Source organism: Calidris pugnax, unplaced genomic scaffold (genome assembly GCF_001431845.1).
Source record: "Calidris pugnax isolate Ruff unplaced genomic scaffold, ASM143184v1 scaffold1, whole genome shotgun sequence".
Classification (NCBI taxonomy): domain Eukaryota; kingdom Metazoa; phylum Chordata; class Aves; order Charadriiformes; family Scolopacidae; genus Calidris; species Calidris pugnax.
In genome coordinates, this window is record NW_015090800.1 from 4,372,860 (window position 1) to 4,398,081 (window position 25,222).

General features: G+C 42.5%; 1 protein-coding gene across 13 annotated transcripts in view; it reads right to left on the bottom strand.

The window, feature by feature from the left end:
* CACNA1C (calcium channel, voltage-dependent, L type, alpha 1C subunit) overlaps positions 1-25,222 on the bottom strand; it is a 504,338-nt gene that overhangs the window by 62,017 nt on the left and 417,099 nt on the right. For 7 of the 13 annotated variants that reach the window (XM_014937300.1, XM_014937309.1, XM_014937308.1 and 4 more), the window contains 9 exons: positions 25,055-25,142; positions 24,075-24,182; positions 23,335-23,387; positions 23,083-23,229; positions 21,987-22,188; positions 21,371-21,529; positions 18,627-18,737; positions 875-958; positions 159-242 (listed from right to left, as the gene is read on the bottom strand). In XM_014937300.1, the coding sequence (XP_014792786.1) occupies positions 159-242; positions 875-958; positions 18,627-18,737; positions 21,371-21,529; positions 21,987-22,188; positions 23,083-23,229; positions 23,335-23,387; positions 24,075-24,182; positions 25,055-25,142 (1,036 nt within the window). The remainder of the gene's footprint in view (positions 1-158; positions 243-874; positions 959-18,626; positions 18,738-21,370; positions 21,530-21,986; positions 22,189-23,082; positions 23,230-23,334; positions 23,388-24,074; positions 24,183-25,054; positions 25,143-25,222) is intronic. The other 6 variants (XM_014937306.1, XM_014937307.1, XM_014937304.1 and 3 more) reach the window with 2 other exon arrangements.

Sequence of the window (25,222 nt, forward strand, 5' to 3'; positions counted from 1 at the left end):
AAAAAAAAAAAAAGAGAACTTCAAAACTAAACAAAAAGCTTTGAAAACAAACTCAAAAGAAAGGAGGAAGGGGGAAGAAAAAAAAAAAAAAAAAGAACCCGGGAAAGACAAATGAATGTTAGAGCAGGCACGATCATGGACAGACGCCAGCTACTTACGTTCACCTCGGTGATTGCTATATCAACAATGCTACCCACAACAATCAAGGCGTCAAATGTATTCCATGCATCACAGAAATAGTGCTGCATGTGGCAGAGAAGCCAAGGAAAGAGAAAGAGAGAGAAAGGAAGAGAAAGAAAGAATGAGAGAGAGAGAGGGAGAGAGAGAGGGAAAGGGAGAAAAGAGGGAAAAAAAGTAAAACGTAAAATAAAATAAAATAAAAAACCAAAACCAAAACAAAAAAAGCATGAAAGAGGGAGAGAAGAGGGAAAAAATAAGAAAAGAAAGAGGTTACGTGGGCATATTAAATAGTCTCTTACCACTCTACAGTATTGGTTGCTCAAACCTCTGTAACGTTTCACATGATGGAGGGTATCAACAAAAGCCTGGTTAGTCAGAAAGTTACACTCAAGCATGTCTACCTTTTGGAGGGAAAAAAAGCACACACACCCCAAACTCTGTGCGCTTTCACCAGTCACAGCCTTGGGGCAAGCTATGACAAGTGAAAAAGAAGGAGGCATTTTTCCCCCCCTCCTTTTTTTTTTTTTCCCTGGGAGAAGGAGAAGGACGACGGCAAGTTCAATAAAAGCATGACTAGAGGGAAAAAACCCAGAAAAAAAAAAAAAAAGAGAGAAAGAAAGAGAGAAAGAGAGAAGGAACAGCAGAGGAGGAGGAGGAGGTGGTGGTATCCTGGGGAGGGTAGAGTAATACTCACATTAGTTTCACTGAGAATGACGTCTATAATGCTGCCAATTACGATGAGGAAGTCAAAAACATTCCAAGGATCACTAAAGTAACCCTACATAAGGAAGGGGCAGGCAGGATGGGGATTAAAAAGGAATGTTAGACAGACAAAAACAGTTCAAAATTACCATTAGAATCACTGCCCTAATACTCAAGGGGTTTTCCTCTTAAGTCTACTTGTTGCGTCTCAAGCTGTAGCCCAGACCTGGCACCCCTTGACTCGTGTGAGCAGCCCCTATCCATCTAAAGGGATGCCAGGGCAGCCACCCCTCCCCTCCAACTCTGGGACGGGGGGATGAAGGGAAGCCACATAGAGCTCTTTGACCAGCTTGTAGGACCGGCTCCTCCAGACATCTCCGATTCCTAGCAACACAGCACCCTTCCCCATTTGGCTGAGATTTGGCTGGGGGAAGAGTAAAGGAACGGTGTCATACAGTCCTCTCAAAAAACGGCTCCCCTTCTTGCCAGTGTGACTATCAATCCACCAGTCCACCTTCCAGATGCAACGCTCTGTGCTGGTGCTGGGAAGGGCCGGCTGCCACGTCACGACGGAGCAGAGGGCACAGTCGAGCTGGGGATGTGCCATTTAAACTTCCTCAGTTGTCACATTTATCATTACCCAGTCACAATGAGTATCACAACAGTCATTAGCCTAACAGCTTCTATTACTAATGCTTTAGCTCCTGTCTTAAAACTACAGAGCAAGACTGGTATTTTGGTCGCTCTGAAAGCTCGTCTGCACCACAAAATGAAGCTGTAAATGCAGCATCTGCTGGTGCACCCTACCAGGAATGGGTGAGAATGAGAGCAAAGTTGGCTTTAGCATGTGCTCAGAGTGACCTGTTGCTCACAATGCTAGAGATAGAATCATAGAACTGTCTAGGTTGGAAGGGACCTTTAAGGTCATCGAGTCCAACCATTGACCTAAGACTGACAAAACCCACCACTAACCCATGTCCCTCAGCACCACGTCTGCCTGGCTTTTAAATACCTCCAGGGATGGGGACTCCACCACTTCCCTGGGCAGCCTGTTCCAATGCTTGATAACCCTTTTGTTCAAGAAATTTTTCCTAATATCCAATCTAATCCCCTCTGGCACAATTTGAGGACGTTTCCTCAAGACAGTGTCACTGCAGCATCAACTGTCTTGGCTCAGTAGCTGCTAATCAGCACTGCTCGCCATCCTCATCCTGCATGATTTTTGGCTGGATGGGCCATAAGGATACAGGACCCTTTTGGTAATGGTCCTGTTCAGCCCAGAAGGTGAGCTTCTGTATGCAAACCTCCTCTCCAAGTCAATGTCATGAGTAAAGAAAACTTATCTTGGCTCACTGGACACCTGTGCCAACCTCTTCCCTTTGTTCTGCAACCCTAAAAGGAGGTGAACATACAAAATCCTCCACACTCCTTTTATGTGTTTGGTTTTGTGAGCACAGGGAATCTGACCTCCCTGTTTCCCAGCTGCAGCATGTCTCCAGTGAGACTGAACCCAAGTTGCACTGTGACTGCTATTCTTAGCCAGAGAGTCAGGTCATGGGTAAAGTGTGAGTCTGTGTTCCCAGGCAGTGTTGCATAAAGCAAAAAAGAGAAGAAAAAAAAAATAATTAAAAAAAAATAAATAATCCCAGCACTGGCACTGCACAAGCTAGGCTTGGGAACCTGAAATTATGGTGGGTTCAACCATCACATGGAGCAGGCACTGGCAAAAAGTGTCTTTCTAAATGCTGAAACACTGCCTCCAGGATGCTTTGAGACTCACAGTTATAAACTGTGTTACGTTTGGGGCAGGAAAAATAAAGTAATTAAAAAAAAAAAAAAAGATGAAGCAGAGAAAGCCACTGCTCAGTTGGTTCCACACCAGTGAAGGGAGCTGGTAGAGTGGACTTTGAAAACTTCTCAAAACCAGGAAGAAACCCCATTTATTCTGCAGCCTGGAACAGGCAACTCTTAGCAGATCTACACTGGGAGGAGTAATAATCCCATGGCTACACATTACTACACAATTAGCTACAACAGGGAGGAAGGAAACAGGAGCAAAAGCAAATTCAGAGAATATTATTATTCAGCATCCAGCCTAGAAAATACACAACAAATATTAGAATGAATTCAGCGGTGATGTCCAGCATCGTTAGCAACCAGATGGACCTGGAATAAAACTGTAATTAGACTTCACCAAGAGGAAGGGAAGGGAGAGAACAGCAGATTAAATTGTAGAGGCAAACGCATTTTGAATAAATAAAGGACAGACACAGATCATACAGAGTTGCAAAAAGTGCCTTTGCAGCCTGATGCGACCTTGGCAGAGAGTACACTTGCAGGATTAAAGAGAACGGAGTAGAAGACAACAGACCCAATCCTCCTGCCCCTGTTCATGTGCACAGTCCTGCTGAAGGCAATGGCACTGCTCACATGCCAAACAAATACATGCAGTCAATAGCATGGCTATCTTCCATTTCCTTCTCAAATCACAGACTTTAGGAACTTTTCTTTAGGAACCCAAGCAACTCCAAAATACAAAGTTTGCTTTTGGGCAGCTGCAAGGGTGAAGATCCAAAACAAGTCATTCTTCAGGTTTTGCCCATAAAAATGATGACTGTATATTTTTAGATCTGTGGTGATGGACAAGTGGTTATGTTTACTGTGATTGGCATCATAGTGCAAATAATATTTTTGGTGTAACCAAATTCACAATTTCTTTTTAGTGAGCAACTCCAGACATGAAGCCCAATAGCCATTGCTGCTGGTAAAACAGCATTTGCTGCTGGTACAAACCCCAGGTGATAAGCAGCATCAAATCCTGTCCTTCGATCACCACCGAAGCCAGTCAATCAAATTCTGCTCCCAGTTGCAGTGATGTAACTTCACTGGAAGCAATGACACTGCACGGACACAGCTGGCACATCTCAGGAGAGAAAAGGTGCCTTTTTAATTTTTATCACAAATAGCTGCTTTGGACCTTTGTGACACCACAGCGTTATCTGGAGTCACTCTGCTAACTTCTGTGGAGTTGCTTCAGATTCACGCTGTGAGCTGTCTCCCCTGGAATGCTCTGCTGAGTCTCATCAGCCAGCTCCTTGTTTGAAAGCCATGGGCTGGTCTGCTCTGGGATGACTGACAGAGCATTCCCATGGTCTGTCATTGTGCAGCTGAAAGGTGGACTCAGAGAGCTCTTCTCTTCCTCCTGTACCTCTTAGATGAGTGATAGAGAGGAACCACGGATACGAATGCAGTTTTACTCAACCCCACATCCAATATGCCAGTGTTGAATTAAGGAAACACATAAATTTCAAAACCTTCCTTTCCTCCTCACCTGCTCCCTCTGTGTTTCAAACAGAAGGGTGAAAAATAGGAAGATATTATTCACAGTAAGAGAGCTTAAAGAAAACAGAGAACACAGATGCTTCATTGGTGTGCAAGGTAATGGAACCCCTCCTTAAAAAGCCACCCTCCTCAGAAACATTTACCTATGAATGGCCACGTGGTTACTTAGCTTTGGATCAGACCTCATAATCTTGTCAGGAGTTACAAGTACGTATGGAGAGTGAGCTACACCCCTTCAGGACTTGCCTCTTGTGACCTCAAAGTACCTCTTCAAGCCACATTTCTCACTGGAGTGTACCAGGGTGGCTAATGAAAGACAAGCTGAATGAAGGAAGAGCTTTCACTCTAATAAAGAGGTTGTATTTCCAAACTATTTTTCCCACCAGAAAGTTCTGTATACTTTTCCCAAGGGGGTGGAGGTCTGACTGGAAATGAATTGATGGCACTGTTTGTTTTTGCAGTACAGGAATTTAGAGTGTAATACCATATTTTACCCTTAAAGGGAGACGCTTGACCCTGATTTAGCTGTATAATTACATGTCACATAATGGCAGCCTCATGGGCTTACTGGGGAATGGTAGTCACTCTCTCTTGTGGGATGTCTTTGGAGATCCGTGAAGCTTTTGGGGAGAAAGGAGGACAGAAAGAGACCAGGAGGATTGGACTGAATATTCAGGAAGCATGAAACAGCCCCACCATTAGAGCCCGTTTTTTCCCCGTTGTTTTATTTCCCCAAAGGTAGTAAAGAATAGTGTATCATCATATGATCAATATGTTAATGAAAGGCTGAGCATAAATATGCAGTAGCTGACTGGAATGGAATCTCATTTTGTACGAGGGAGCAGACATTGTAGCATTTCAGAATGAGTATGCCAATCATTTTTAGGTTTCCTAGTTGCCGAGATCAGCTATCAAAAAAGCTGGGGTTTGTTTTGGTACTCATGGAGCCACTGAAATCTCTGGAGACCGTTTCTTTTACTTTCTGTGAATATGAGATCCTAAATGCAGTATCTAAGACGACTCATTAGCAGCTGGGAAAATTGCCCACTTCTGTCTGAAGGTCTGAGAGCTTGGAGTCACCTGGGGCCCATAATAAGAATGTGTGGTGGCTGAAGAGCTATACATCTACACCGAAGCACAGAAGGGTGCTATTGAGTCAGGGTACCAGCTGGGTTTTGAGCATCCAGACCTGTGGAAGCCGTAGGGTCACATGTGTGTTAAAAGATATGCAATTATTTATCTGCATAGTCCCAGGTTTTCATTTCCATCTCTTATGAGGTGGCTGGCAAAAATTCAAAACCCCCTCTGAGACAAAAGCCTCTAAAGATGAAGAGCACAGCAAGGGTCAAGGCTATTCACTGGGTAGGATCTGAATGTAGGTCAGATGGTCCCCAGTGGAAGAAGATGTTGCAATGTCATAGAAAAGAAGGTAAAGACACGCGTGCGTGCAGGTAGGGATACAGAAATGAAGCATCGAGGAGGAGAAACTAAGATATATAGCTAACTACAGAGCCCAAAAGGAAAGCAGACTACAGGAGAAACTCACTACCACTTATCTGAAATAAATTTGCATGTTAAAACAGCAAAAAGAAGCATCAGCCTTAATCAGCTGGGATGAGTATACAGGAAGGACAGAAAGGGGCCTATACCCTGATATACAGTGCGATTGCTTAGCAAAAATTTTATGCTGATTGTAAAGGGCACCAAAGCAGACTTTGCTGGGGATTTGTAAAAAGAGATGCACTGCTAGTTTGGTTGATGGTTGCTTAGTATTTGAATTCATTTCTGAAAACGCCGCAGGCTATTTGGAGCTGCAAGAGCCAGTTCTCAGACTTCAATAAAAGAGGCTTTCCCTGAAAGTATTTTTTGCAAAAGAGACAGTTTCATTGGAAAATAGTATCATATCAACTGACATTTACACAGTACTGTGACTCTTGGCATTCCCTCTCACGGCAGATTTGAGCGATTCGCCCGTATCCTGAACAATCTTACAAAGCTACAATAGCTCCTGACACCAAACGGAGATTTGTGTCAGATGCAAATTCTGTTATGCTAAGATACCATTTAGCCATAACAGCAATCAGGGAAATTAGCAGAACCTAATAGAGAAGGAATAAAGTGGAGGATGCAGCTGCTTGGAGCTCCTGACAAGCTGCAGGAAAACAGCATCTATTTGCATACTATCTATCAGCTCTCATCCATTGATGGATTAATTCGGAGACACAGACTCCCTGCAGTTCACCTTCCAGTTGCTGTAATGAGTCACTGCTGCAGGGAATTGCACAACTGCCCCCCTGTACTCCATCAAATCTTTCTGCAGGCAGGGAGTGAGGAGAGGAGCTTTTCAGCTCCCCGGACTTCTCCAAAAGGTCTGGTCAGTTCTGAAGAAGCCTCCCGCCTCTCTCTGCTTATTCCATAAGAAAACAAGACCAACTTGTAGACCAAGATAGATGCTTAATAACTTTGACGTTTTCCTTTATTCTTTCTCACTCTGTTTCATGCTCACAGTGAAGATGCTGGTGAAAGCATATGTGTCCCTTGGGGTCTGAAGACCTCTTTGGACAGACTGGACACTCTTGACAGAAACAAAGGAGCTGGAGCACTTGAATAGCTCTGTGACCCCCAAAAGACCCCAAATGCTTATTTCTAGGTCACTGGTATAAAACTGGGGTAGCTTGTTACTGGTTAAAAGTTACCACCTTCTGCTTATTGTTTGAGAAGCTGTAGGTCCTAAAGGAAATTATGGTTCTCTCCTGTGTTTCTATTGGACAAAGGTATCCAACACAAGAAAAAACAGAAAAAACCCTGCATGAACCAAGGTCCCCAAGGCACCACTTGACAAACGTAAACATTTATGGAGGCTGGAACTATATAATCTCTTGTGTCACAACAGACCTTTTTTTATGCTCCCCACACCTACTGATAATTGACAACGCTGCGGAGACTTGCTTAGAGAAGACTTTATCATACCAGTCCTGTGAACTGTGAATCCCCAGTTCCAGACCTTGCAACCCCGTTCATTCCACCAGAATTGTATTTTCTAGATGGTCCTATGAACCCCTCCATGCCTACCTACACGGTGGTACAGTTATATTATATCTCTTTGTATTTAATTTTCTGTAAAGTGGCTAGTAGTACACAAGCACCCAGCTGCGTGGAAGGCTTTGAAGTGCAATGTTATGGTCCCAAGTCCTCCAAAGACTGGGAAAGAAGCATGGAAAAGGCAATATGGAAGCATTTATCATGGAAGCACCTTTGCCACAGGTGGCAAAGTCTGTATTTCAAAGAAACATCCTAAGGACATGATAAGAGTAAAACATGCTGAGACGGGATGATTCAACTGGCTGACCCTGATGTAATTTTGGCATGGATTGCTCTTAGCTCCCTTTGAAAGGAGGGTGAGTGATGCCTCAGAACAGTAATGCCTAAGGCCTCCTTGATTTAAATACAAGAAAATAGAGGCAGAGTAACAGAAAGCTCTCTTATAAATTCTGCTGTCCACCTAGAAAAATAAGATAAACATTCTTGACTTTTCTTCAGGTACGTTGTGGCACAGTGATACCCTGTCAAGAGCTGGACCCTTTTCCTCATGAACAGTAATTAGATTGCAATCATTTAACAATTACTGCCCTGCAGTCAGAAACCAGACTTGTTCTCAGCACAGAGAAACAAAATCAACACCAGTCTTACCGTAAAGACTGAAAAGTGAATGTGATGGCTTGCTATGTCTGAACAGATCACTTATCACAAAATGCATTTTCCTGTCACATTCCATTAGGAAGAAGCTGTAAATGCTCAAAGACTTTGCAAGGTCTAGAAAGAGCCAACAAATAACTCTTGAAGGCAATGAACCAAACCAGCAACATGAAACAGCCCTACGAAATGAGCAAAAGGATGGGCTTTGCTGTTTAAGATAGTCTGTCTTTTAAAGTTGGACTGACATGCCAGTCTAGGGAAGAATGATTCAAAAGAAGTAAAAAAACTTGTAAGAACAGAAGTAATATATCTTTCAGAGTGAAGAGCCACTTAGTGTTGTGGGAAGATGAGACACTGGCAAGTAATGAGTGAAGAAGCATTCTGAATATAGGGCTGGGTTGGAATAGCTTCTCTGTCTCCATATGCACCACGGGAAAAGGCTATGTACTGCTCTGACATGGTTGCTTGTGGATAGTGGATACTAACTGGAAGAAAGGCACAATCTTCTAGAAACAGGCTGGTAGGTATGAGCAAGAGGTTTTTTAATAGTTTCTTTTTTTGTAAGTTATCTCAATGTTCAGAAAAGGCTTGATTTTATACGGATTAGAGTAGTTAATAAAATAATGCTTACTTTCACATTTCCATTGATCATAACTTTCCAAAAGAGGATGGTTATTCTCATTTTACACTTGGGGAAGGAGAAATGTAGAAAAAAAAAAATCTTCCAAGGTCATACAATAGCGAGATGCATGGGAGGGAAGGGAAATAAATTCTCTTAGACCTCAGCCAGGTGAGCATTTGGCAGCTGAAATGTCATTTTCTAACATGATGAACCGTTCTTTACAGGGGCTGTATCACAGACTCTTATCTGGTATCATTCTTACGTGAAAAGAAGATGCACATCTGGGAGAACTTTTGATCCTTTAAAACAAACCTCACACGAAGTGATGGAGGGTTGGGATTTTTCCTCTGAGAGTGAGAGCGAGTCACTTTTCCCTGGAACTGTTCCCTTTACATGCTGCCGCTGACGCTGTCGATGCTGTTGTGAATGAGACCCTAGTTCACCATCCCACTGGGCTTTTAACACTGTGTGAATAATTTTCTGTATTAAATAATTAAGTGTAATAGCTAATACAGTACTTCCCACACTGTTGCATTGTGCAGTCATATCATTATTTTTGATCATTTATAACGACATTAAAACCCCCAAGTGCCAGACTGAAAATAAATCTGTCACAATGTTGCAGCAATATGCAAATTCTCTGGGTACGTTTGCTGTGAAGGAAAAGGTCCTCTCTCATTGAAGCTCTTACACAGCTTCTTTAACATTTTTTTTTCTGCCTGCTGGATTCTCCATTGAGCCTTCAGAAAGCTGGAGGATTGCATAGCTCTGGTTGATCAGTGTTAGAAATTTCACATGTTCTATACAGTAATTAGAGCGTGCAGAAAATTGCTGGCCTCGTCCTCCAGGAAGGAGAAAGTCCTGCATTTAAACAACGAACGTAACATGGGAAGCAGTAGATCAAACAGTCTTTTTGTCCCTCACTTCCACCACAACGTGAAAGGATGAGGTTTTTTTCACAAAGAGGGAAGTATGTTCTGATACTCATTTCATTCCTGGCCTTTTCTTTGCGGGCACCAACAAAGAAACCAACTGGGATCAACTACGCTGATGCCCTTCTGCAACATAAATTTTCCATGAGGACATGAGAAAGGGACGAGTATACTTCATACAGGATGTCAGCCAGTGTTCAGAAGGAAGACTTTGATGCTTCCTGACCCAGATTCGGCTCAAGGTACAAGCTAAAATTTACTGCAAAATTCTATTTCTCATCATCCATCTAGTTTCTTCTGTTAATTCACCTACCAAATGTTTTTCACACCGCATGACTTGTTTAGGTGGAGTCATGCCTATGCCATCTCAGAATATAAGCATATGCACAATAGAAAAACTTTAGTCTGGCACTACTTTCTTCTCCTTCAATGTGTCAGGAATGGCCAGACTTCCCCTCCCACACATGCTCAGGAGCTGTTGAGGAACTGGTGAAATCTGGAAGTATCAAAGAGGATTCCCTGTACTTTCACATGACAGAGAAGGCAGTTATTTGCTTGCTGACTCCTCATCTGCGGAAATTGTTGCTAAATCGGCCTCATCCTTAACGTTCTGTCGCAAGTTTTCTTTTTCTGTACTAACTGAAGGATTTGTTGTTTGAGGCTGTACAGTTACATCAGATATGCTGTTTAACTTGATGGGCCAACACTCAAAGACACCAGGACATGGTTATTTCTTTCAATGTCACTTCCTTATAATACGTTGGCAGTGCAGACTCCTAACTAGTTTTGACTTAAGGCCTGGAATAACAAAAGCAGCTGCTTTGGCCCTTGGCTGGTGGGCTGCCTTTTCATGTCATGTGAGAAAGTCTCAATGCTGAGCTGCCGTGAGAGTGTTGTGGCAGAAGACTGTGCTGCAAGAGGACTTTCTTGGCCTCTCTTTTCCCTTCTTTCTCCCGGACATACAGGTAGGCAGAAATCCTGTCAGGCAAGCAGCATCCAGGAGCAAGTCTACCTGATGATGACTCTGTTCCAACCCACTGATGGGTATAAAGGACTGGGATGACCTGATCATCCATGTCCAGAATAATTATCCCAAATATTTCTTTGCATCAAAGTCACCTAAACATGCTGCTTTGACACACAGTACTTTTAGTATTTACTTTTGCAGAAAGGGGTCAGAAAAGAAGCTCGTTTTTCCTCCCAGACCTGTGGGCATGAAAGACCATATGGTCAAATCTCCACATGACATGTCTGCTATGCAAAATGCAGGAAACTCCTGGTAGGCAGGCAGTCATAGTAAAGAGAAAGCAAAGGAGTGATTAATGAGGGGTTACGATTTTTTCTCTTTTCTAGTGCATTTCCAAAACCCTTGAGTCTGATTCAGCAGTTCCTTGAGAGCCTTGGACTGATGGCACACATAAAGTACAGAGTCTGGTCGTGCACTACAGAGATGTCATGGACTTCTGGTCATACGGCTGCAGCTGAGATTAATTCCAGCTGGGCTGCTGGCTGTACAGAAGATCCAGAGGAATATATAATATGTTCAGACTTCACCCACAGAAAAAAATTAGAGTGAAAAGGGAAAGTATTTCTGGGGTAACATGCTGATGCATTTTGCAAGGGGCTGAGATTAATCCACAGAAGTAAGGAAATACATTGCACCAAACTTTTATTGCAAATTATTCTAATGAGACAATAGACAGGGAGGCTCTGTGGCTGAGATACTGATGTGTTCAAAGATGAAGACCTGGGATGTCTGCCAGGGATCTTCAATAAAGTGCAGAAGCACAAAAAGATGTTCATTAGCTTAAAAGCTATGAGTTTCAATTCAGTTTTTGATTTTCTAAAAATTCATTTCCATATTTACTTTTCCTTTCAGCCCTGTTTCTGTTTTTCTTTTCCTTGCATCGTTTTTTGTCCAATCATTTCTTTCTCCATTTTATTAATAATTTCCTCTTTCAGGGTCATTTGGTTTAATTTTTCCTTTCTACCTTTAAGGATATTCTGTCCATTCTCACTCTCCATTTTCTGTGTATGGCTTTTCCTCCTCTCCAGATTTGTTTTCTCTCTCTTTTCCTCCCAGGCACGGTCCTTCCCATTTGTTTAGTTCTCTCACTTCCTTCAGTTCACACGCTGTCTTACCTGACTATTTCTAGCTCTTTCCATGCTCGCTATTTCTTACCAAACATCAAGCAGAGCTCCCTCTTTTTTTTTTTTTTTTGTTGAGTGAGGTATATATTTTCCCCACCCACAGATCCTGAAACATATTTGCTTTCTCACTCCTCCTTTTGCCTCTTAAAACACTTGTTCCAACCAAAGGCAGGGTGGTGGTTGGAGGTGCCTTTCCTACTGCACCGGGTAGATGACTCAGTCAGCAAACGCTCCATGTCTAGATGATGAACCTCCACAGCAGAAAGGGTAATACTGAAGCTGAGGAGAGGAAACAATTAGATGACTACTTAGGTTCAGAACCTGACAAAACCAGCAGAGAAAATCTGCCAAGAGCCATTTGACAACTGGAATTGTGTGGCCAAACTCTGTGAGAGGGAGTCAGCTGCCTGCACCATGGGCTCACCTGTACCCTTACACAACCTAAACTACTAAGTCATACCATTGTATTTCATCCCAGACCATGTGATTTTTAACTAAATATGATTCTGATGTCTGTTGGATGGGCCTGAAGTGTTTTCAAATGCTGAGCAAAAGAACACTTCATTGTAACCAGTTCTCCTGACATTTTTGTATCAGTGCATGTCTTTATTTTACTTGCTCTGTATAAACTGGAGGAATAAAACACACTGATGAATGACGCCAGGGCAGCACCCTAAGCTATATGGATATTTCTAAAGGTACTAGAATGAAGAAGTACCAAAAGCATCAGATTTCCAAAATTAACCAACCTTGTTTCTGTAGTGCAATGGGATAGATTGGATATAAATTTCAGCTGTTTGTGAAAACCCTGAAGCTTCTGTCCTGACCAAGGAATGACAGATTATGGTTATGGTTAGAAAGAAGAATATAAGTAGTATGAAGCAGCCAGTGTGACTTTAGGAGAGACTGCTCAAAGATCTGTTTATAGGCATAAATGTACCAGAAATGGAGTAGTAAAAAGGGAACAAAAACAGATGAGTCATTTTGCAGGTTTGAGAAGAGATATCAGTGCATCAAATGCATGATAAATGCTGAGTGAGAGGAGCTTAAAGAAAATAAAGGGCAAATACATCAGGGGAGAAAGAAACACTAAAACCACATAGAACCATCAGTAAATGGAGACTCCAAAATAACCATGGGTGACACTCATGACTTTCACTAGAGGGTCAAAGCCTTTCCTGGGATCATATGAGATTATATGCCTTGTACTGAATGTGAAACTTATTTGAAACAGTGTACAGAAGTCTGAACTCTGCTACATAAAAATGACATTAAAGAATGGCAAGAATTTCAGAGCAAAGCAGCAGTGATAAATGAGGAACTGAACTAGCTATCTGAGGCAGGACAGATGGCTTACAAGTAACATCCATAAACACCCAGGGAAGAAAGGTGCTGACAGTGTCTGGTAAACGGAATAGACTTGTGATCTGTAGTGTCTCTGATAGTCATAATTCCACAGAGAAATCCCCAAGATTCCCTTTCCACATACAGACTCGGATTTGACAGAATCTATCATAGAATCATAGAATTATCTAGGTTGAAGGGACCTTTAAGATCACCTAGTCCAACCATCAACCTAACTCTGATAAAAACAAAAAACCATACCTCTAAACCATGTCTTTAAGCACTATGTCAACCCGTCTTTTAAATACCTCCAGGGATGGTGCCTCAACCACCTCTCTGTGCAACCCATTCCAATGCTTAATAACCTTTTCAGTGTAAAAGTTTTTCCTAATATCCAACCTGAACCTCCCCTGGCACAATTGAGGCCGTTTCCTCTAGTCCTGTTGCCTGTGGCTCAAGAGAAGAGACCGACCCCCACCTCTCTACACCCTCCTTTCAGGGAGTTGTAGAGAGCAATAGGTCTCCCCTCAGCCTCCTTTTCTCCAGGCTGAACCCCCAGCTCCCTCAGCCTCTCCTCATAAGACTTGTTCTCCAGACCCCTCACCAGCTTCATTGCTCTTCTCTGGACCCGCTCCAGCACCATAATGAGTTTTTTATGGCAAGGGGCCCAAAACTGGACAAAGTACTTGAGGTGGGGCCTCACCAGTGCTGAGTACAGGGTGCCGATCATATGAACACATGCGTTACTTTATGCATGGGAGTCATTCCACTGATATGTCCTGCTGACTTTGAGATGACAGGGACAGTGGTAGAAAATTCAGAGCTCTCGAATTACTAGTCCTGCACTAGCTAATAAGAGGATAGATGAAATGTTTCCTGAAAGAAAAAGTAGATGTGGTTCATCAGTAAAAATGATCCATTCCAGGGAGCTGGAAAAATCTGAAATTCCTGGAGGAATATCCATCCCCATATTAGCACGTACGTTGACAGATGGCGCAGCTTCTTATGAAAAGGAATTTTAAGTTGTTGTTTCTGAGTTGAAAAGACAAACACTGGGCAGGTTTTGTGGAGCAGCTGGTTCTTCATGGACTGGTGCTTGTGGGGATTTCTTCTTCAAGAAGCTAGGACAGCGGTAGCTGTGATCACCCCAGTGAGCACCTCTCTTTCTCTTTAGTAGTTTTCTCTGGAAAAAGCACGAAGTAGCAGCAGCATTCTCCTTGCAGGAACTGGAAAATAGCTCACCAGACTGGCTGGAGAATTTATAAAATTAGAAAAACAAAGCGGCAAAAGGCCTTGGCTCAACAGCATTACTTTTAAACTGTCTGTCTCTTTGAAGTAACTAGTCTTGAATCAGCTTATGAGCATCAGCCAAGACAAACACTCAGGTCCATTTGGGAGTTTTGCTTCAGAGCAGCACATTAATACTCTTTAAGGAGATGCACAGCATGCAGTGGATGTTTTCTTTATCAGCAGCCCTAATTAGATGCTTAGATTTATCCTGCAAAAAAAACCTGGGATAACTGATCCTTTCCTCCAGAAAATGCTCCACACTGAAACACAGGGGCTCTCGGAAGGTGGTCCCTGCCTGGCCTGGACCATCTATACCAGCAGCTCCAACACACCACTCTTCTCTATAGCCTCCCTGGAGACTAAACAAACCGAAACACCATTCACAGAAATGGCCAATAAAAAGGACGGGTATCAAAGGGTCTTGCTAACTAGAGACACCAATTGCAACAGTTAACAGTATGTTTAGTTAGGAAAGCCCTTGCCTTTCTATCTCCTTCACATACTTTCTGTGACTGTTAGGAGATGAGCCCTGACTCGGACTTGGCTCCTTATTCCTACAGCTGGCCTTTCAACGAGTAAATCCTTGCTCCTATCACGAGAACTAGTTGCAGGGCTGGATTATCCATGCCGATACTTTGCAGTCAGGCACATACGTGATCCTACTTAATGTCTGTGCAACTGATTGCATTTACCTATTTTTACACCCTTACTATCAAGAACAACAAATAAGGAGGACACATCTCCTGACAGAACAGGAGTGAAGAAATAAAAGCTGGATACACTAAAAAAATATATTCAGTCAAAGGCTGCCACCATTTCTTTTGCTACATATGTAATAGGTAGCATTGTAGCACATTATATTATTTCATACAATAGTGATTGCCACACAACTACCTGCAGCAGAAAGTCTACATATTAGGAACTCCAGGCTTCCCCCAAAACTCTTCTGCACATCCCTGTGGTGGCTTCTGTAAGAAGCTAGGGCAATAGCAGCTCTGAATGCCTCAGAGACCTGTCCCAGTTCCCTTAGCAATTCTCTCTGGTAAAGGTATGAATAAACAGCAGCTTGTTCTACCTTGCACAGATGGAGGAAACCGTCATCCTCTGTGGCTGCTGCTGCCCATCCGTTCCAAGGTGCCTTTAGGAAGTGACTGTGCAAGGGAGAGCTCTTTGGTGGCTGCTTCCGAGCTACAGGTCGCTGCACTGCTTGTTGTAGCTGATGGTTATCTGCAGCACCCACTGCTGGGCTCAGCACCACAACGTTGGAGAAAACCCAACAAATTTTGCCACGTTCAGTTCTGTTCTACTCAGTTCTATTCCGCCACACTCTCCCGGATCTTGTCGCTAAGCCGAGGACACGACGTCTTCAGTCACCCAAGTCTCCTGCTTTCTTCTTGTCAGTCATAAAGTTTATAACTCACTCATTTAAGGATACTCTTCACATAGAAAAGAATTATGTTTGGGCACAAATTTAATATTTAGACAAAGGCTGGTTTGTCTTTTATTGCGGAGGAAACGGCAGACAAATCTGTCTTCAGCAGAGATCTCATGAGCATTTAAGCTTGCCATTTCACATCTGGGAAACACTAATATCACTTAGCTTCTCATTTCTCTGCCTGGGGGACTTGGTCAGTTAGAGGGGAGAGGAGGATGGTTGTGCTCTAGTGATGTTCACCCAGGTGACACTGAAATCCTTTCAGACTTTTCTAGCTGGTGTTCCTGGGGACAACCTCCATCTGCAAATGTAGTTTGTTTTATACCTTAGAGTGATAAGGAAGACGTGAGGTCTTGCCAAGCAGAGGACTGAGGTAATACTTTCTCTGTGCTGGGAGAGTCCCACATCAGAATATATTCTGGACAAATTCACCTTCAATCCCAATAATCAACCCAAAGAGAAGCAGATTGTGCCCCCGGTGTTGGTCCACATCAGTCTAAGTGGTCATCTGGGAGAGGGGGTTTCCTTCTTTGGAGAGCAGGTTGAGTCAATATGGAGCAGAGAAGGAAGGCTGCAGGCCAAATCCTTGTACTGAACAGACAATGGCAAGTTACACAAGGAATTTTGATGTTTCCAAACTTGAGTCACTGAACTGATACTCAACATAATCCAGTGTGAATATACCGCTGGAGGCAAGTCTTTTTGCTGTAGTAGTTGTTTTCATGAGTTAATTCCCGTTTTTCTTCCCTGTAAATACTGTGGCTCCATTTTTATTTTTTTTTAAAGTTTATTTTCCTGAAGGTATTTAATTAAAATGGTAGTTTAAGTGTTAGTACTATTTTTGTCATACCGGCCAGACTAGCATTTGAAACAAATTTATTCTTTTCAATGGCTCTTCTTTCGGGATGGGCAGGACCCACCCTGAGGTTGTCACCTGATCCTTAGTTGAGAAGACTTATGAAGATTCTACTCTTCTGGTCACAGGGAAAAAGCCTTTTTTACTATAGCGTAGCAGCTGGGGATTTAGTCTGGAAATCAAAGAATCCTGGAAAATTGGGCTAAGAGGGACCTCATGAGACAGTGTAATCCATTTCCCCGTCTCAAGGCAGATCGTACATCCCTAAAAATGTTTCTAATGAAAGGTTCCCCGAACTTAATCTTAAAAACTCAAATTATGGAGATTCTCCAATCTCTTTAGGCAATCTGTTCTGATGTTTGATTTCTGGAGGACACATGTTTACCCTCAGCTGATTTTCCTTAGTACTTTGTCGCGCAGGAAAACTTGAAAAGGAGATTGAACACAGGAAGGTAAGACACAGGGAATAGAAAGGACCTCCAATATCATCAATGCCAATTCTGTTAGAGGCAACTATGTCAGGTAAAGCCTTGCTTCTATATAGTCAGAGTTCAATATTTGAAGTGGTTGAACTTTTTCCCTAAATGCTCAAAAAAAATCTGCTGAGGACCTCATCTTTCTCAAAGTTAAGTGTCTCTGATAAAACAAAATCATGAAATCAGAAATAACAAAGCCTCTGACATACACTTTTGGGTATGTAGTGTGCAGGTAATATTTTTACAAAGTGTCAGAAGATTTGTTTGCTAACATACATAGTGAAATCTGAAAAGCGAAGGGTGGATCCCTCCTGAAAATTACAATCCCTTCTGAAATAAATGGTGATAATTCTAAATTTCTGAAGATGGTGTTTGAGTTCTCACAAAAAAAATCAGTCCTTCAGCAGGACTGCACAAGATGCTCCTAACTTTCAAGAGAACTACATCTGAGGTAGGATAGTGATATTGAGCTCAGGAAAAAATAAAAATAAAAATGTGACTCGTCTAAGAAGTCCTAGCAAGTGTGGAAGAAGGAGAGAGGCTGGGTGGGAGTAAAATCAATACAGAGTTACCAAGAATAAGTAAGACTGAATTCAGTAGAATTGAAGAACAAAGTTTCTGAGCTGAGGATAAGGAAGATGTTTGGTTAGAGCTGGGAGGAGCTCTTAACTTCAGTGCTTCCCTAAATGTTTAACATGAAGGACAAGCATGACTATCAGACATGACTGTTCTCATCTTTACCAGTGTCATAACTGATGCTTCAGACAGTGTTTGCCAACCCCAATCTATCAAGGTATCCTTCAAGACACAAACCCCATGCGTCAAGGTATCATTGAAGATGTGAAATGGCATGAGGTACCCGGGTTTAGGTATCTGGATTCCACTCCTTATGACACATCACTGAATTTAAGCCCCAAAGAAGAAAGCCTTGTATAATCAGAAATTATGTGAGGTTGGAATCTTTGTCCTTGTCCTGCAGCAACTTAGTTGGACAAGTAGGTTATAAACACACCCCGTGGTGCAGCTATATTAGTAGAAAGCCATGGTTCAACGGACAGGAAAATGCTTTCAGCCAGGGCCTGCTGGGGTACTGAATATTATCAATGAAGTCTTAAATTTAAAACTAAAGCAATCCAAACTACCATTGAGATGTAGTCCTCTCAGAAGAAACATTTTTTTTCCAAAGCTCATAAACCAAAATGAGTCATGCTTGATTAACTTCACTTGGGCCAGGAGACTAATCATGGGATGCTATTTATAATTTATTTAAGGCAAGTCAGAGAGAGCATTAGAATAACATTCAAAATGGAAAACATGTTATAGCCTTAACATAGTATCACTATTATAACTTAATGAAAACAGAGAACTAGGAACCTTGTCTATTAGCAGATGTTGCCTTTTTTTTTTTTTCAGTGCATCTACTCCCCAGTGATAAAGTTATTAAATATATGAGAGACTCCAATCCAGAGAGCAACTGTCCAGCTCAGTAACTGGTGGGGTAATAGATCAGAAAGTTTCACCTCCTCCTTCTCCTCACAGCTGCCCCGCACACATGCACACACACACAGAGGCCAGGAAACTCTACACCTACAGCACCTACCTTGGGTTTGAAGGCGATTAATTTCAGGACCATCTCAACAGTGAAGAGGCCAGTGAAGAGCATGTTGAGGATGTTCATGGCTTCCTTGAACATGCAGCTTTGACCGTAGTGCTGAAAAACACCGTCCCAGCAGCAGCGTGAGGAAGGGACTCACCAGCTCCGCAGGAATCCACAGCATCCCTCCTGATCTCCCTTTATGTTGAGGTTCTCTAAAGAAATCCTCAGCTTGCTCCATTTTTTCAATTTAGAATTTCCCTTCACACACAAGCATTTCCATACCTCTAGCCATTTTTGCCATCTGGGTCTGGATCTCCTATCTTTTTAAAAAATATCTTTTTGAGTGGGGGCTACCAAAATCACACTTATCATTCCAGCTGAGGGCTCCTTACAAATTTGCATAACAGTACAAGACAGTCTCTGATTGTGTTTGTTATCTCACCCCCCCCTAACACTTGGATTGCTTTTTTGTTTGATTGCTACTGCACAGTGAACAGGGGTTTCACTGAGCTGTTCATAATGATCCCAAGCCATTCCCCAAGTAATTATACTTAATTCAGGATTCTGCAAAGTACACGAGTAGCTCAAATAATATCTTTCCAATATGCATTATCTTGCGTTTGTCAACCCAGAATTAAATTTGCAATCATGCTGCCCATTCACTTAACTTTATTAAGATCTTATGAAGTTACTCTCCGTCTTCTATTGATTAATTCAAGTAGTGTCTTCTGCAAATGTTGCCACCTCACTCTTCATATCCCTATTTCCAGATCATTATACTTGAAACTGACTGCACTGCCTTAATTTAAGGTCATCTTCCAGCTCATGTTATAAGACCTCATTTGTAGTTGCTTAAGTTTGATAAACTTAATCATAAATTGGGATGAATTTTCACATTCTGCATTATCTCAGGGTGATTTATTTAAAGGCATTTCAGTTAAAACAATTGAGCTGCTGAAATTTAGCCCACGGAAAAATATATCATTGAAGCATTTTCAAAGTTTCCTATAACGTTTTCCTTGAAAGGTTAGTACCTGCAGGACCTTGCTTAAAAATGTGGAATTTTACTGGAATTTGGCTTTTGTGTTTGCTGTCTGTTACGATGTTTGACTCAAATATGGCCACAGTACAAGCGTTTGAAAAACTGTACTTTTCTCGAGATTGACTTCCTAGAATCTCCAGAGACGCTGTCTTGCCTGTGGGCTCACAAACATCTCACAGCTTCTAGCTCTACCTGCCCTGGGTGTGTAGCATTGTCACAGCAACTGAGCATCCTTCAAAGTGAACATAACAGTCCCTCTCTATTGCTCCATGACAGCAGGGCAGTAGATACTTCAGCTGGGAGCAGAGCACTTTCTCGTGCTCATGCTGCCTCACTCCTTTGTTGGTACCTTAGGCAAGACAGCAGAGGAAGCCTTTTAAATGGGAATGGGAAACAGCTAGAGCAGATGGAGAAAAAATAGGGAAGTTAAGAAATCTAGTGAGATTGGACCGGAGATCGTGAAAGAAAAGCTGGCTACTTAGGAAAGGTTTTAACTCTTTCCCCTTTACTGCTCCTCAACCTGCACATGGTGATCTGCTATCTCTATTTGCTACTCTTGTAGATCCAGCTGCAAATAATTCATTGGTGGATTCACATTAGATGTTTGGAAAACCTTCACACAGTAAGGAAAATTAATTCACAGCATAGCAGGTAGTAAGCATCAGTAATGAAGAAAGTTAGGCAAACACCTATCAAGAAATGCTTTAGGGTGAAGGCTGATCCTGCCTTTAGGTGGTGGGATATGTCCTCTAGAGGTTCTTGCTAGACAGGTTCTATGGTTGACACAGAATAAAGGAGATACTAGGACCCTTCTACCCTCTATCCCCAGTTTCCTTATTGCCTTGCTTGCCAAAATATTTGCTCTCTATTTTTTAACATAGAAAAGCCCCAAATTTAAAACTCAGATTTCAGGTGAGTGGTTGTTCCAGGCTTATTTCTGCATTTCATAGCAGACAAGAACTCAACAGAACTGAGAAATCACTTGTTATAGTGGCCACCGAATTGGTCTGATGTAACTGTTGAGGTTTTTTTCACTTGTTTCATAGAATGGAATCAAAGAACAGTTTGGGTTGGAAGGGACCTTTAAAGATCATCTAGTCCAACACCTCTGCAATGAGCAGGAACATCTTCAACTAGATCAGGCTGCTCAGAGCCCCGTCCAACCTGACCTTGAATGTTTCCAGGGATGGGCATCTACCGCCTCTCTGGGCAACCTGGTCCAGTGTTTCACCACCCTCATTGTAAAAAATTTCTTCCTTAGATCTAAACTCAAGCTACCCTCTTTTAGTTTAAAACCACTACCCCTTGTCCTATCACAACAGGCCTTGTTAAAAAGTTTGTCCCCATCCTTCCTGTAAGCCCCCCTTAAGTACTGAAAGGCTGCAATAAGGTCTTCCTGGAGCCTTCTCTTCTCCAAACTGATCAACCCCAACTCTCTCAGCCTGTCCTGTTTTTCTTTAAGGAGTTAAAACAGAATTGTTGAATGTGTCAGATACTAGCAGGAAGAGGACAAGAGGCAGATTCCTCATTTTAACTGAATGTCATCAGGACTGAACATGGTACATTGGTTTTTATTATGTCCCTTTCCTTCACCCTCAATACCTGATATGAAGGTTAAAGTAGGTCTCAACCTCAGCCTTTCTACATTTTTCCCAACAAAGTCTAATAATTTATCACCTGTAAGTTTTTTTGCTTGCTTACTTACTTGCATGGCCAGGCAGATGGTGTTCAGCAGGATCAGAACGAACATCAGGTATTCAAAATAGGTGGAGTTGACCACATACCAAACTTTGTACTGGTACTGGTTTTTAGGGATGTATCTCCGCAGGGGCCGGGCTTTCAGGGCATATTCTACACACTGGCGCTGTGAAAGAGGCAGGAGCAGATTTAAAAATCAAAACAAAATACAGGGTTGGTCAGCTACCTGCAAACATAATAAAAACACAATTTGCTTCAAGTTTTTTACTGAAATGACAATGCTCAGTAGAAGAATTTTTTTTAGGTCATAACCTGAATGCACATATTCTACCTGTTGAAGAGTTCCATATGCATTTACTTTTGCCAGACAACGCTCTCATGCTCATCTAATCTCAGTGAACCAAATGTTACAGCACGTATTTTTTAAGTCAATGTTGTCCCTTGAGCAAATTTTACAGCAAGATTTTTTTATCACCTGACTCCTGAAAGACAGCAGTGAAGCCAGCTTATTGTTTTAGCTTACTGGCCATCTTCACATATTGCTCTCTGTATGCATTTCTTTCTTAAATGCTTCTTCTCAATGTAATTTCTACCTTTAATGGCAACAAGGTGTTGTAAATTACCTGGTTTTTGTCCAGCTCACAGTTCTTGTACTCTTGTTCTCCTTGTTCCTGAAATGTGACGATGACGAAACCAACGAAGATGTTCATCATGAAGAAAGCAATGATGATGATGTAGATAATAAAGAAGATGGAGATCTCAACCCTGTGATTATAGATGGGTCCCACATCCTCCATGTGGGAATCAATGGACCTATACAGCAACCTGAAAGCAAACAGGAGCTCGATGCAGAGAAAATCTGCAACTGCCTTGAGGCCTTATAGGTGATGTTATTAAGTTTAACTTTGTGATTTTCTTCTACATGTATCAAAATTAATTCACTCACAGCTGTGCAGACTTGCACTGACCTGAATGTAAACTCTTGCGAAAGAGAAGTGACTCTTACTAAATTTACACATTTGAACCTGTTGAGGGGTGAAATGTTTTCATAGTTGAACAATTAAAATTTAAAACAAAAGCATGCCCTTCATTTAACAGAAGACAGGACAGTCTGTGTTGTTGGGAAATGAGTTTTGTGAGAAAAGGGGATCTCAACACTTTTAACATTTGTTAAGGCTGCTGTTGGCATCATCCAGTAAGACAGGTCAGGGTCAGCCCCCCAATACTCTGCATGCCCATGTCACTCCCACAGAGTGGAGCTGTGGGAGACCTTGGCTCCTTTGGCACAGACAGCACAACCTGGTAAGACATCCCATGTCTGCCCAAAATGCAGAGATAACACTGGTGTGCTTCATATTGCCCTCCTGGCTCCATCAGGAAACCTGCAACACCTAGCAATACTGTTAAGTGCCTGAAAGGCACTTTATATCCATTTATATATGTAATATTTGTAATATATATTGCTATCACTGCTACTGCTGGCAATCATTTTTTAAGAGCTAGTGACAGTGCTGTGCACTGTTTACAAGTACAGGAACAGCAATTCCTGCAGGCCCATAGGAATTCACAAAGTACATAATACTGCAATGACTGCTGCCACTATTGCTACATTTAATACTTTAGACTTATTTTAGGAAAGACTATGCTCTGCATTTGGATTTTCTCTTTTGAAATGAATGAGGTCATTGCTAGTGTTGCACCGGTCCAAGAAGCACTCACTCTGGCCAGCCCTCAAAGGTTGAGACAGTGAAGAGCGCCATCATGGCAGTCAAGACGTTGTCGAAGTCAAACTTGCTGTTCTCCCAGCTCCGGGGTTGTATCATGGGCTGGTTGACCTCACCATCCTTGTACGTAATGTAGTACCCTCTGTGGATGAAGAGCAGAGAGAGAACATGGCAGAACTGCACTTCCAGTAGGAGGCCAAGAATGGGTGGCCAGCGAAGGGAGTTAACTGGGAAAGGTCAGACCTACCTACATTCTGCTTCCGTCTGCTTGGAGCTATCAGTGCAGCTGTACAGCTTGCCCTTGAAAATGAAGAAAGAGGAATGAAGCTTCCTTTCTTGACAGTGCCAGGATTAAGGCAGATCATGTACCAAGGAGACTGCATTTACTACTTGCTTAACCAACTATGAGTATGTTTATATGCTCTTTTTCAGGCAGACGTGAGCAAACTGGTTCAAGAGTTGCCTGCATCTGGGTAGTTCAGAGCACAGGCTTCCATCTGTTTACACAGTACTTTTATGTGTGTGTCCTGACATGTGTGACCACTGAGTGTTGCAGAACACTGGTTGTCAGAAGGGTGGTGGAGGTCAAAGAGATAAAAGCAGACAAAGAAGTGAATGAATAATCTCCCATGATTATCTGGCATGGCCCTTCCTCTATAAGACCTGGGGGTAGACCAATCCTTTAGAACAGTGCCAGGGAGGTGAAGGGTGCTAAGTCATGCCACAAGCTATTTAGGGAAGAAGGAGGTTACTGATGACTTCTTATGATTACAGATGAAGGGCAGCTATTCTGAATATGCCTGGTCCAGTTTTGGGGAATTGCTGCTAGCAGAAGCCCAGATAATGCTGACATCACCTCAAATGTTCTGCTTTCCACACAGAAGATTCATTCCATCACCCTTTCCTCACACTTCTTCATGCTCTTTTTCTTCCCGCCCTGTACTAAGCTCAGTGTAATGGATGAATGAATGGGCCCGATGGTTTTACCTTAAACAACTGAACTCCAATGCAGGCAAACATGAACTGCAGCAAGGTGGTGACAATCACAATGTTTCCGATGGTTCGGATGGCGACAAACACACACTGGACCACATGCTGCAAACGGAAGATAGGGACAAAAGTAACTTGCGGGATTGTTCTGAGCTCCTCTGGCTAAGGGAGAAGCCCAAAACTAAAAACAGAAATAAAAGAATTTCATTTAACTATTACCCATTAAGTAATGTCTGAGGAAAGGTTACATTCCTCACTGTACTCTTAGAAGCAGGCAGAAAGGGACAGGAAAATACCAGAGCTCAGCTCAGAAACTTCCAGTGACACCGACTTACATAGTTGGGCACTCACCAGCCCACAGGAAGGAGTTTATTTAATACAGAAAAGCAATGTTAAAACAGGGTTATGAGTCCATCTGTAACCCCAGCAAACTACATCATTTAACCTCAGTGGTGATGCTGGGCTACTCAGCTGGAAAGCAGCTTGGCAGAAAAGGACCTGGGGATATGAGCCCTCACTGCAAAAAAGGTAAATGGTATCCTGGCTGCATTAGGCAAAGTACTTCCAGCAGGTCGAAGGAGGTGATCCTTCCCCTCTACTCAGCACCGGTGAGGCCACACCTGGAGTACTGGGTCCAGTTCTGGGCTCCTCAGTACAAGAGAGCCATGGACATACTGGGGACAGTCCAGTGAAGGGTGACAAAGATCATGAAGGGACTGGAGCATCTTTCCCATGAGATAAGTCTGAGAGAGCTGGGACTGTCCAGCCTAGAGAAAAGAAAGCTCTGGGCAATCTTGTCAATGTATATAAATACCTGAAAGGACGGTGCACAGAAGGCAGAGCCAGGCTCTTTTCAGACTTCCAAACTCAACCATTCTGTGATTTTGCTGAAACACTACTTGAGCCACTGCCAAGGTCCTTGTAGCTTGAAATACCTTGAATTTATAGTCTACAGAATGCACTGGGACTCTTCTCACCTTTAGTCCTTTGGCTCTGTTGATGGCCCTCAGTGGCCTAAGGACTCGCAGAACACGCAGGATCTTCACCACATTGATGGCACTGGACCTGGAAGAAAGCATTAGAAGGTTTGAGAGATACAGCAATACAGGGGCTGTGCTGCTGTGCCCACTCTTTCTTGTTTGAAA